General features: G+C 31.1%; 1 protein-coding gene across 9 annotated transcripts in view; it reads right to left on the reverse strand.

The window, feature by feature from the left end:
- Positions 1 to 1,977: 1,977 nt before the first annotated feature.
- Positions 1,978 to 13,401, reverse strand: part of LOC105219596 (uncharacterized) — a 34,290-nt gene continuing 22,866 nt past the window's right edge. For 8 of the 9 annotated variants that reach the window (XM_054230669.1, XM_054230667.1, XM_054230664.1 and 5 more), the window contains 6 exons: positions 12,091 to 12,660; positions 10,885 to 11,280; positions 5,605 to 5,762; positions 4,681 to 5,168; positions 4,364 to 4,572; positions 1,978 to 2,210 (listed from right to left, as the gene is read on the reverse strand). In XM_054230669.1, the coding sequence (XP_054086644.1) occupies positions 2,163 to 2,210; positions 4,364 to 4,572; positions 4,681 to 5,168; positions 5,605 to 5,762; positions 10,885 to 11,280; positions 12,091 to 12,660 (1,869 nt within the window). In that variant the 3' untranslated portion in view covers positions 1,978 to 2,162. The remainder of the gene's footprint in view (positions 2,211 to 4,363; positions 4,573 to 4,680; positions 5,169 to 5,604; positions 5,763 to 10,884; positions 11,281 to 12,090; positions 12,661 to 13,401) is intronic. The other variant, XM_054230666.1, reaches the window with a different exon arrangement.

Genomic DNA, 13,401 nt, shown 5'->3' on the forward strand with positions numbered 1-13,401 from the left:
ACAAAAATTAAAAAAGAAAATAATTGAAAATGAATTTAATAATAATAAAATATATACAAAACAAAGAAAAAAAATTAAAATTAGAAAAAAAAACATTGAAAATTAACAAAAACTTAAAAAAAAAGAAATGAATCAAAATAACAAAAATAAGAACAAATTATTATTTAAAATAAATTTTCAAAAATACTAAAAACAAAAATAATAAAAATATATAAATTATAAAAAAATACAAAAATTATAAAAGTTGTAAATTAAGAAGTTTAATACATACTGAAATCTAGGACATTTAATAAAATAAAATAAACATAATAAATTATAAAAATTAAGCAAAAAGATAATTAAAAAAAATGTAAATGGATAAAACAGCCAAGTTCAGTAAGCTATAGTCTTGGAAATATGTATTGAGCTATGCTGGAAATATGTTCATAAGCTCGGTAGTGAAGTTTTAATGCTCTTCGGATTTCGATAGTATTTTGTGCCGGAACTCTTTTATCTACTTTTTAAAGTACCCTACCAAGTATCTGAGATCTTGAGGAGAACCTCGAGATGTAAACTCCGAAAGTCGAGAGCACAAAAAGCGGCTTGAAGGTCTTTCTTACGGTCTCGAAGCTCCAGCAGAAGCTGAATTTACTAAAGTTAGTATATCTGATTTTATGTTGTGGAAGGGGTTTTCTTATTAGAGACCGTTCGCTGTTATCATAATTTAAAATATAAAAAAATAATAAAAATTAAAAATAATAAATAAATTATAAGGAAAAATTAAAATTAAAATAAAAAAAATTTAAAATGAACAAAAACTAAATAAAATAATTAAATAAAAATTAAATAAGTACAAATTAAAATAAATTTACAAAAATACATAAAAATAAGAGAAATAAATCATGAAAAAAGAAATAAAAAATTAAAGAATCAGTAAAGAATATTAATAATAAAAGTTATATGCATAGAAGCAAATTAGTACAATGTATGGATTTTATGTACATGAGTGTGTTTTTGCATAAAGCACTTGCCACTACATGCAAGAGAATTTACTTTCCACATTTCGTTTTTTTTGTTGTTGTAGCAGTTATTTATTTATAGATTTTCATTTAGTTATCGTTTCGCCTTTTCTCTGTAGTATTTGTTTTGTCTTTAAGAACTAAAACTATTTAACAATTTCTTTAAGCAATGCTGTTCACAAACAATTACAATATTCATAATAAACATAATCATATATATATGTATAATAATATTTAGATTAATAATAATCATAGTAATAATAATAATAATAATAATAATAATAAAAATAGCGGTAAGCATATTTAGAACATTTAATTAATGCATATAAATTTAAAAATGTAATTTAAACATAAACACAAAAATTGCAAGTAAACATTTATTGATTTCTCCATATGTATGTATGTAGGTATGTGTGTAAATGTGTTTGTAGCTTTAGCAATTGTATTGTGTTTATTGTTTACTATTTTTCTTCTCAATTTTCATTTAATTACGGTTAATTTATTTGATATTAATTTGTTGCTTTTTTTAATTAATTGGTTACAAATGATTACAAGCAGCATTACAGTTATAAGTCGCATAGTATTCGTCGTTTGCATTTCGTGTTTCAGTTAAGATCTTTCTTTGTTTACTTTATAATTTACAGCTACATACATATACATATTTATTTTCATTTAATTTAATTTAATTTAATTTAAGACAATTTACCAGTTTCCCGTTACGCTTGTTTTAGCTTAAATTTTACACATACATATTTTTGTTTTTTATTTTATTTTTGCTATATTTAATCTTCTTGTTTTTGTAATTAATTTTCGTCACTATTTCGTTTGCCTAATGTACTAAAAACGCTACTGCTACACACACAGCTTGCCACACGCTCGCTCGCACGCTCCACACGCCAAGCAGTCTATTTGTTTGCTTATTGATTTATGTCGTTTACTTAATTTTGTTGTTGTTGTTTCTTTTTTTGCTATATAATTATTGATTTTACTATTTTTCTGAACTTGTTGAACTTTTTTTTGTTTTTTTTTATTTAGTAAAATTTAACTATTTAATTATCTGAAGGTATCTGTATAACTGTATGACTACTATTTATTCCCACTGTGGTTTAGTTTGTTTGTTTGTGTTTGTATGTGTGTATATGAGTGAGGGTTTGACTGTCTTAACTAATAAGCACCACCGCTGAATTGATTTGGATTGTAGAATTGTGGCACCTGAAATTAGAAGAGAAAAAGCAAACCATTTGTGATTAAATATATTTAAAGATATATTATTCTAGTAAATTTAGTAAAATTTTTAAAACATATTTTATATTGATTTATAAGTTATTATTATTTTTTTTTTGTTTTGAAATAATTTTTCTTTGAAAAAAAGTTAAATTTATTTGAAAAATAATGTGAATAAATAATTATAAAAAATAATTCTAAATGAAAATAAAAACGAAATTTTTAATTTATTTGAAAGGCTTTTTCTTTGAAAAATATTTATAAATATAATAAAAAATATTGTAAATTTTATTAAACATATTTTATATATAATATTATTTTATTTAAATTTTTTTAAATAATTTTTCTTTGAAAATAGTTTAAATATATTTTAAAAATAATTTAAATAAAAACATTTTGAAATGATAATCACAATTCAAGTTTTTTATTTATTTGAAGGGCTCTACTTACTTCATTAAAAACAAGTAAGGAACAAGTAAGGTCTCGCAATTTATTGATGTAATTTTATAAAGATGACACACAATATGACCCATATATTCGGCATAAAGTCTGATAGAATAACGAAAACCATCATATATGGTATATGAGGGCTGAGGTAATTCTTGAACCGATTTCACTCGTTTTCACCACCTAGGTACACTATATCCAAGACTATATGCTCACTTAATTTGGCTAAGATATTTCACATATTAACCCATTTATACGATATTGAGCCCATCGTATTTTTGAAAAACCCTTAATTAGGTAAATGGAGCTAGGCAAAGTTATGACCCGATTTTAATCTTTTTTCGTACAAAGAGACACTGTTAGAAGAAAAAGATTCCCTCTGAATTAAATTAAAATATCTGAGAGATTTTCGGTGAAAAATTAAACGAAGGCACTGAATTCTTCATATTCGATATACGGGGTCTTGGAAACTTATATTCCGATTCCGACAATTTTTCCAAAAGTGAAGCCACAGATTATATACATTACTTGCGAAAAGTTTTATTCCGCTATCTTTATTGGTTCCTAATGTATATATTATATTATAAAGTGAACGAATCAGAAGGAATTCAAAATTTAGTTATATGTAAAGTAGGCGTGATGCTGAACCGATTTCGCATCCCAGTTTCAACCGTGTTATCAGGGTGTCAAGAATAAAAATATTATTTAATTAAATAAATATTATATACCGAATTTCATTGAAATCGATCGAGTACTTCCTGAGATATGGTTTTAACCCATAAGTTGCCGATGCCACGCCCATTTTTCATTTTGTAAAAAAATCTGTGTGCAGCTTCCTTCTGATATTTCTTCTGTAAAATTTTGAGTTTCTGATATTTTTCGTTAGTGAGTAAACTCTTTTTTAATAATTTTCAACTTAACCTTTGTATGGGAGGTGGGCGTGGTTATTATCCGATTTCACCTATTTTTATGTTGTAGACAGGGGTACGTAAGGGAAGTGGCTGCAGAATGTTTGGTTTATGTAGCTTTAGTAGTTTACGAGATATGTATGTGCAAAAAGACTTATTAGAGTACGGGGCCATGCCCACTTTCACAAAAACATTGCGTCCATGCGCCTTCCTAGTGCGATCCCTTTGCCAAATTTTATTTTTATAGCTTTATTTATGGCTTATGTAGTTATGACATTTTATAGATTTTCGGTTTTCGCCATTTGGAGGGCATGGCAATGGTCTGATTTCGAGAATTTGCAATAGCAACCCTCTCATGGTTTCACGAAATATGTGAACCACGTTTCGTCAAAATATCTTAATTTACTTTAATTTAAAAAAATGGAAATGAATCATTTTAGAAAATTCTTTAATTAGAAAAATTAAAAAAATTGTCGAATTATAATATTTACTAAAAAAATTATTTCAATTTTTCTATATTTCTTTTTTTTTAATTTTTAAATTTTTTTGTGTAATTATTAAAATTTTAAGAAACAAATTTAATAAATTTTTTGGAATTAAATATTTTTAAAATTCGAAATTTTTTAGAAAATGCCTACTTAATAACCCACATAATTTATATTGATGTTTAAGCTCTAAAATTTAATTCGAAAAAATAGTTTCTCTATTTTTAATTTACAAAATTTGAGTTACAAAACAAATCTTTTTCAAATTTTTACTAATAACTCCTTAAAAATCGTTACTCACATCTTGTTGCGGCATTTGTTGTTGTTGTTGCGACTGATATGCGCCAGCATCATTATTTTCGCTCGCAGGGGCAACTGGCGCTGGACCCGGTATAAAGAAGCCACTTTGCGGCACTGCAGCCGGTGGCAAGGCCGGAGCCAGCACATTTTCCACCGCCTTCATAGGGGCACCTGAGGGATTGAACACATCGACGTAGGAATTCTTTAAGGCTGCAATTGAAAAACATATGAAATTCATTAACAAATTTAATTGTTTTAATTGTTTAATTTTAATTATTAAAAAAAAAAGAAATTTTGAAAAAAAAACGTTCAACTCACTTCGATTGCGTTGCATTTTGAACATATTTGACTGCAAACTGGGCGTTTTGGTCACACCTGCCGCATCGGCGCCAGACAGCGCATGCGCACTATAGCCGGAAACGGGCGCTGGCGAGGCGGCGGGGGCAGGTGCAGCAGCTGGTGAAGATGTCGGAGCAGCATACTGTTGCGTGTCAAGCAATGGTGAGGGCTGTTGCTGTTGTTGTTGTGGCGGTTGCGGTTGTTGATACGGCTGCGTTGCAGGTGGCACATTCGTTGCACCCATTGCTGGTGGCTGCTGTGCCATTATATCGCTCATCTTTGGTGGCGGCTTGAAACTCTCTTCGGCCGCTTCTTCACCATCTGTATTTATCCAGCGTTTCTTCTCCGGATCCCAAACGATACTGGGATTCTTGTCATCGGGCAAAATCATTTGATTTTTGGGTTTGAGTGAAAGCTTATTCCATATGCCGCCGAACCAGCCGGAATTTTGATTACCTGGCTGGGCGCTGAAAGGTTAACAAATTTCAAGTATAAATAAATAAGAGTTTTATAAAAAAAAATGCAAAAGCTTTATGAAAGCTTTAATTGCAGAAAATAAAGCTCTTATGTACTATGAAAGCTTTGAAGCAATGAAAGCTTTGATTGCAAAAAAGAAAGCTTTTATGATGAAAGCTTTAAAGCAATGGAAATTTAAAACAAAAAAATAACATTTCACAGCTTTCGTAGTAAAACAGACCAAAAAGCTTTTTTAATTATGAAAACTCACGAGCTTTCGAAAAAAAGTGTTCGTAGCAAAATAAACTAAAATGAACTTTGGAGTTTACGAAGATCAAGTGACATTTATATAGAATCATTTCATCATTAAATTCTTTAGAGCTTTCATTAAAACCGCAAAGCTTTCGGAAAATTAATTATATTTCCAAAATTTTTATATTTACTCACCCCTTCTGCGTCTCCTTGCCAGTATCATTTTTACCACTCTGTTTATTGCCGCCCTCATCGGCACCGCCCGCTTTCTGTTGCGCTTGCTGCTTCTGTTGCTTTTCCTCCTCCGTATCATAGATTTTCGATTTCGGCATTGATATGGTGGGCCGCGCATTCTAAAGGTTATTAGCGAAGTTTTAATGTTACATTTGCAATGCATTGTTAAGGAAATTAGAATTAAAAGAAAAATAATAATAGCTGTATATGTATATTATAGCTGTAGAAGAACTGAAAGATAATGGTGTTTTGGTTTAAAATTGTAGCAGCTAACGTTAAAACAGCCGTAGTTAATAGCTTAGATAAGAGAAATTAAATGAAATTAATAAAATGCAGGCTTGAAAAGCTCAAAAGCTCTCATAGGCAGCTAAAAGTTGCGCGCAAATTTTAATGCAGCGAGCAGGTTAATGTATTCCACATATTGATTCGTAGTACGTTTTTAAGTTTCCACACTCTGCTTTCACCTGTAGCCAGCAGCTTTCGTCAAAAATCGCAAGCTTGTGTAGCTTTCATGTATAGCAGCTATGCAGCTTCACTTAATTTTAATAACTTGAGTGTATATGTGTGAAAGCTTACTTTAAAAATATTGTTTTCCGCGTAACAAGCTTAAAGCTTGTTTTGCTGTATGCCACAAAAGCTTTTTTAGCTAAAATGCGTTCTTCGTGTAGTTCAAACAAGTTTAACCATAAAACTATTTAGTGTTAGTCTACAAATATACTTTGGCTGTATTATAAAGTATATTAATACAGTTATTTGAATGCTTTTAAGCTTTTATACAGTTTATAATCGAGTAACAATTTAATTAAGCACATTCTTTATATTTTTTCATTTTATATTATTTTATTTTCGTATTCTTACAATGAGCACAAACAGTTACAATTCCATTTTTCAATTTTCTATGATATTTTTAATTAAGAAATAAGACTTCTTAAAGACAAAACAAATACTTTTTGCAGGCGAAACTTTTTTCAATTCGTTCTGATTTCGCTAATTCTTAAACAAAAAAGTAAGAGATCTGTTTCACGTGTGTATAGTGTTAATGTGCTTGGGTGTTAGAAATTTGAAAATATTAAAAATAAAAATATTTTTTAATTAAAAAAGGAAATTAAAAAAAATTTAAAAAATTAAACAAAGAAAATAATTAACGTTTTCAATTACAAATTGAAAATATTAAAAACATTAAAACATAAATGTTTACAATAAAAAAATGTTTTATAATAAAAATAAATATTTTTAAATTACAAAAACAATTTTTTCAAGCAAAAAAAATTATTTTATAATAAAAAAATATTTTTAAATTACAAAAAAAAATTTTAAGCAAAAAAAATATTTTATAATAAAAAAATATTTTTAAATTACAAAAAAAAAAAAAATTTTAAATAAAAAAATGTTTTTAATACAAAAAAATTTTTTAATACATTTTCTAAATTTCTTTTTAATAAAACTTAAAAAAAATATTACGTGCACACGAATTGTTAACGTAACAAAATTTTAAGGGCTTGAAACATAAAAATATTGTATTTAAATAATAAAAATTATGTTTAAATGAAAACATTTAGAAATATTACACTGTACTGCTTTATGTTGAATTTGACGATTTTCAATACTTTTGAGACTTTTATAATATGCTAAAATGATACAAATAATTTTTAATTGACACTAAAATGCAAAAAAGAAAATTCGAAAAAGTCTACAGAAATTTTTTTAAGTCTCCAAAGTGTAATTGAGTGTTGATAGCACTTAAAAACTCCACAGGAAAAGCGCGTAATGGTTTAAGAAACTTTTTCAAAAGTCTCCAAAGTCTACAAAATTTTTGGAAATTGTAGAAATTTTAATTTTTGAGCAGAAATTAGTAAATTAAACTAAAAATATGCCGAAAATGTATACAAAGACAATGAAACAATAGTTTACGAGACTTATTCGAAAGTCTCCAAAGTCTACACAGTTTTTGGAAATTGTAGAAATGTCAATCTTTGAGCATTAAATAGTAAATAATACTAAAAAGATGCTGAAAATGTATACAAGATTAAAAAAAAAGTTTCGAAAAATTGAGTTTTTAACACTAATCATACCAAGACTTAATATATACCTATTTCTACCATAGCGGGTCAAATGACCCGACTGTATGTTTCATGCTTGAATGTTTGAAATATGGATGTTAGGAAGGAAATAAAAATACAAATTAAATTTATTATGATTAAACAAAATAGTATGTTGAGCATTTCTATTACAAAAGCAAAAAATACAAATTTTTAATTCATAGTTCATCGCATTTTTTACATATAAGTGTACATTTGTACATTTTCCGCAAACATATTTTTTACATTTAGATTTTGTTGGTTTTATTTTCTTTACAGTATCCTATTTGACACCTCATACGTTTATAAGTATCGGTAATAGACTTAGGCAACGATCCTTTCGTATTTTTTTCTTTTTTGGTTGTTCACGGGCTTCTCGAAAATCGGCGCCAAGTTCTTCTGATAGCTTGAGTAAAATCCTTGTCTCGAGATATTTTCTCCTGTCGTTTGCTTGTACAAAATCCAGGCATATATGCCAGCCTTGGAGAGGACAACTGCAGGTGTGCCACCTATTTTTATTTCTTCCCAAACAGATCCATCAATTGTAACATTTTGTTCTTTATTTCTACTTCACTTTCTTCCGAACTTGAGAGTAATCTTATTCTTTTTCGGCCACTACATACATTCACAATATTTTCCTCTTCATCGTCAGTATCTGTAGAATCAAACTCATATTTATTTGCAACCAATATATCTTCATTATCAGAAAATTTATCTTCACTAATTTCTGAAAACTCTTCGCCAATATTATTTATGTCTTCTAAGAACTTGTACTGTCTTGTTTGCTTCGACATTTTTCTGTATAAAAAATTATCTGTATTCCTATAGCTATCAAAATAAAATATAAGTTAGGTACTTATCAAGATTTTCAATTTTTGCCACTTTTTATTACACTAAAAAGCTATTTTCAATCTAAAATTTGATATTTTCTTGAAATTATTTTGAGCTATTTTCGTTGAACTACTTTACGCAACAGTCTTTAGAAGAATGTGCAACTTACTGACTACAAATATGACTCGATAATCTCATAAAACAGAAAAATTCTCTCCGGGTCAAATGACCCGTTGTGGTAGATATCGGTATACAACAAGGATTACTCAGAATAAACAAAACAAAAACACAACAAAAATGTTTTTAGAACTGCACATTAATTACTTATAAAAAGTCATGAAGTCAAACTTGCAAACGCAATAAAATTATACGTGCATTTTCAATGCAAAAGTTCAAAATGGGTCATTTGACCCGTCATGGTATGTTTAGTGTTAAGCAGAAATTTGGAGAAAATATATACCAAAATATTACTATAACAATTAACCATCATACAATTCAAGAAAAAATTTCAACAGAAATAAATATACCGATAACAATTCGATTGAACGCTTTTTTTAACTCGAGTTTGAATTCGATACTAAAATTTTTAGAATGCTTTCCTTTGAGATTACTAGAGGTCGAATTCGATATTATTCGATATTACATTTGAAATGCTTTCCTTTGAGATACCATAATCTAAAATTTGCATTATACGAAATTCAAATATAAATATAAGAATATTCGAGAAAAGGTTGAAATATATAAAATTATATAATTTATAACACAATTAAAGCAAAAATAACGGTAATATACATATGTATGTACAACAAATTAACACAAAATAGTTTATAATAAATTATATAACTGTCAAATTGGGTACTCCCAAAGCGCTGCTAGAAACTATACTAATTTATCGAAGAAAAATCTATATTTTCGATATACAATTTTCGGTTAGCAGAGCACTTCAATATAACGGTTTTAAATAACGTCACATTGCCACCTTATGCTTTCAAGAATCTACAAAAGGAATCTACTAATTGCTAATATTTTATTTTCATCAACCACCAACTTAAATATGCTTCTTGTCTTGCGGCTCGCCAATTGGTCCATCAATATCGTAGGTGCGCACTGGCTGCTGTTGCGACTTGCGCTGTTCGAAAGTTTTCGAATCCAGGTACTTCTCGAACGAGGTCAAACTCTGCTCAACCTCATGACACATTTTCTGATAGTTCAACGGTATTGAGGGATTTGCGATGAGCTCCTGCATCGACCAAACAGCATGATGATTGCTGCTGGTACTCACTGTGCCACCAGCGGTAGCAGTCTCAACGCTGCTGGACGTGCTCACCTCTCTTATAACGCCGAGTCTATTGAGCAATGTGTTGCGCGGCGGTCTTTCTTGCTCCGGTAAGAAGGCAGCCATATTGTATGGCATGCGTTCATCCACCTTTGCGAGCTCATGTGTTTCATTATAACCGTAAGCGTCAGCATCATCTTCTTCAACATAATCATCGTCTTCGTCTTCGTCATCGTCATCATCTTCATCCTCATCTTCCTCCGCCACATCGTCGAGCAAGTCCTGCTCATCCAGATCGTAGTCGTTCAGCAAGTGTGTGTATTTGAGGCGTGTCGTTTCCGCATTCGCTTCGGGATCATAGTCGCGTCCCAGCGCGTCGAAGCGTGATTGTAGTGGCAAATCGATGGGATAGGTGCCGTTATAGACGATATGCTTGTAGGGTGACAAGTGTGTACGCGCTACTTCGGCGCGATTGGAAGCTTTGCGTGCATAGTGCGGCGGCAGTGAAAGTGGTGCTTTGGAAGTATCTTCGGCTGAATTACGCTGATAGGCGGCAAGCGTTTTGGACGCCTGAACGCTGTCAGCTAACGATGTAGTGCCGATTTTGGAAGCGCTTGCGGAGTTAGTGTGGACTTCATTGCTATCGCTTGCTGCTACCCTACTACTTGAGTGGCTATTACTACCGTTATTTCTACTACCACTACTACTAAGACTACTGCTATTGCTGCTAGCTTGTGTACTAAATTTGGTAACACCACTGGTGACAGCTGGCGGCGGCGGCTGCGGCAGTTTCCTAGTTGCGACCTCTACCGGCGTCGCTGCCACCACGCTGCTGTCCACCACTTTTTGTGGCAAATCAAAATTGACGCGCTTCACTGAGACATTCGAAGTTATGTTCGAATTCGAACTTGAATTTTTAGTTAACTTATCATTGCATGCAGTAATGTTTTGTGCAAGCTTTTGTTGTTGTTGTTGTGGCGGTTGCATTTGCTGCTGCTGTTGCATTTGTTGTTGTAGTTGTTGTTGTTGTAGCACATCATTACTATGTTTACTTACATCTGGTGGCGCGCTGAGAAATGATGTGGTCAACGTAGCTGCATGCAGTTGTTGGTGTTGTTGCTGTTTCTCATTGTTATTGTGGTTGTTGTTGTGATTGGTGTTTGGCTTTTTGGCGACACGCGTTTGTGGCCCGTCATAACTATTATATAATTTGGCTGCTGCAGCGGTGATTTCCACTGGTTTTTCTTGTTGCTGTTGTTGTTGTAATTTTCGCATACTCTCCAATGTTGTTTTATATGTTGCAGTTGTTTGTGTTTTTGCTTTTAGTGGCATTTGCTTTAAAGCCAGCATATCATCGTTATTCAAATAGGCTTCGACAATTTTTGTTGTATCTTTTAATGTTGTTGTTTTTGTTATGCCAGCAGCGGGTTCATCATCATTATTTGTGGCGTACTGCAGCAGCATAATTCCAATCAAGGTAAGCATGCGTACAAATTTGTAGGATTGTGGTAAATTTGTGATAAAAGGTATGTAAACATTAAACAAAATAAACGCTGGTGGTCAAATAAAGGAGAACAATTGGAGGCTGATAATTACAGGACCTTAAAATTGAGGGTACGGAAGATAACAGATATTCTATAAACCCCTAATAATGTAATTGAAACTACTGAAAAGCTTTCAAAAGTCAAAATTACGTATAAAAGAAACTCTACACTGACGTAATAAAAGTTTCCAAAGTATATACAAGTTGAAAAATGTTTGCAATTGGAAAAATTGTAAGAAATAATGCAATATTACAAAAGTCTCCACACTCTACAAAGGCTTTAAATGCTATTTTTTCTAATTAATCAACTATAAAACAGCTTAGCAACCTTCGACCATTGCTATTTCAACTTGAAATTTAAGTCTACACAAGTCTCCAAAAATTTTGAAAACTCTCCAAAGGCTTAGTTTGAGTTTTTAACAAATGCTAACATGTTTAACAGTGCTCAACTGTAAAATCATAATTTTGGATAAGAATATATGCCGAAAGTACCATATTTTATTTGACCACCTTTGTTTTCGTTGCAATCAGCTCCAAAACAAAGCATTTCAATAACAAAACCACTGTGCAAACACTCTTGATAACAGTGCATTCGTGCGTATCTCGTGTAGTGCAAGGGACATGTCTTCTTTTACAAAAAATATATGGATCTTCTTCAAACTTCCTTACATAACGTTCATACTCATTCAACAGCAAACACATTAATTCTCTCCACTTACCTCGTCGCCATAAGTGGCATTTTGTGGTTGTTGTTGTTGTGCCCAATAATCATAAGTGGCAGCATTATTCTGTGCATCCACAGCTTCTGCGCCATAACCTTGATAGTGTTGCTGTTGTTGTTGCTGGTTAGGATCATAGTAAGGAATTGAATGAGGTTCCTGTTGTTGCTGTTGCTGTTGCGCATCTATTGTTGGCTGCATATACTGTTGCTGTTGATTGTAGTAAGCATACGTAGCATCATTGGCATCCTGTGCAACAGAAGTCGTATGATTCGAAGCTTGTGCATCTACGCTGGGTTGGAGACTATTGTAGTCGCCAGTCACTGCTGTTTGTTGCTGTTGTTTTTGTTGATAGGGATCAGCAGTTACATCATTATGCGTTTGTTGTTGCTGCTGCTGCATTGTGTCTGGGTTATATAGGGTTGGCGCTTGTTCGGCATTGCCGAGACCTTGATATTGCAAATTCAACTCATTAAATTGTTTATTTATCTCGACAAATTGTTGATCGATCTGACTCTGCGTATCGGCAATTTGTCCATATACGGGTGCAGCAGGGCTGGAATACTCGGTCTGGGAAAAAAATAAAAATTTTAAATTGTAGACCACATTATAATGCCGCTGAATAACTTATAAATAACTAATTTGCACTTGAAATGCGCTGAATATGTACTAAACTATACTTAAGGTATAAAAACGTTGAATATGCATTAAATTGGTTAAAATTGTGCTGAATAACACGCTTTTAAAAAGCTGAATATATCCCAAAACCTCTTGTGGCATAAAAATGTATATAAAGCTGCTCTAAAACGCGCTGAATTGATATTTATGAGAGCTATTATGAGTTGAGAAACAGTAAATTTATTTAAAAATCTGCGCTGAATTGTTCAGAAAACGTTTAACATAAGATTTTCATGATTTATCAGCTAAATTGAACACTTAAATTTCATTATAACCGCGCTGAATAGCTATTAAATGACTTATTAGTTATGCTGAATACATTCAAATATGCTTTACGACTAGTAAAAACGCTCTGAATTACATTTATGATAGATATTGAGTTCAAAAATAATCAGTATGTTTTATATTGTGCGCTGAATTGCTTAGTTTTCATAATAAAAGCGCTGAATAGCTACTTATCGACATAATAGTTGTGCTGAATACACTTAAATATTAAAAAATAGTAGTTTAAGCAATAAAAACGCGCTGAATGACAATTATAACAACTATCATTAGTCGAAAAACTGTAAATATGTTTAAAAATGGTCGCTGAATAGCTGTGAAAGCGATTAGCACTAGATTTTCACTACTTAA

The sequence above is a fragment of the Zeugodacus cucurbitae genome, chromosome 5, assembly GCF_028554725.1.
Source record: "Zeugodacus cucurbitae isolate PBARC_wt_2022May chromosome 5, idZeuCucr1.2, whole genome shotgun sequence".
Classification (NCBI taxonomy): domain Eukaryota; kingdom Metazoa; phylum Arthropoda; class Insecta; order Diptera; family Tephritidae; genus Zeugodacus; species Zeugodacus cucurbitae.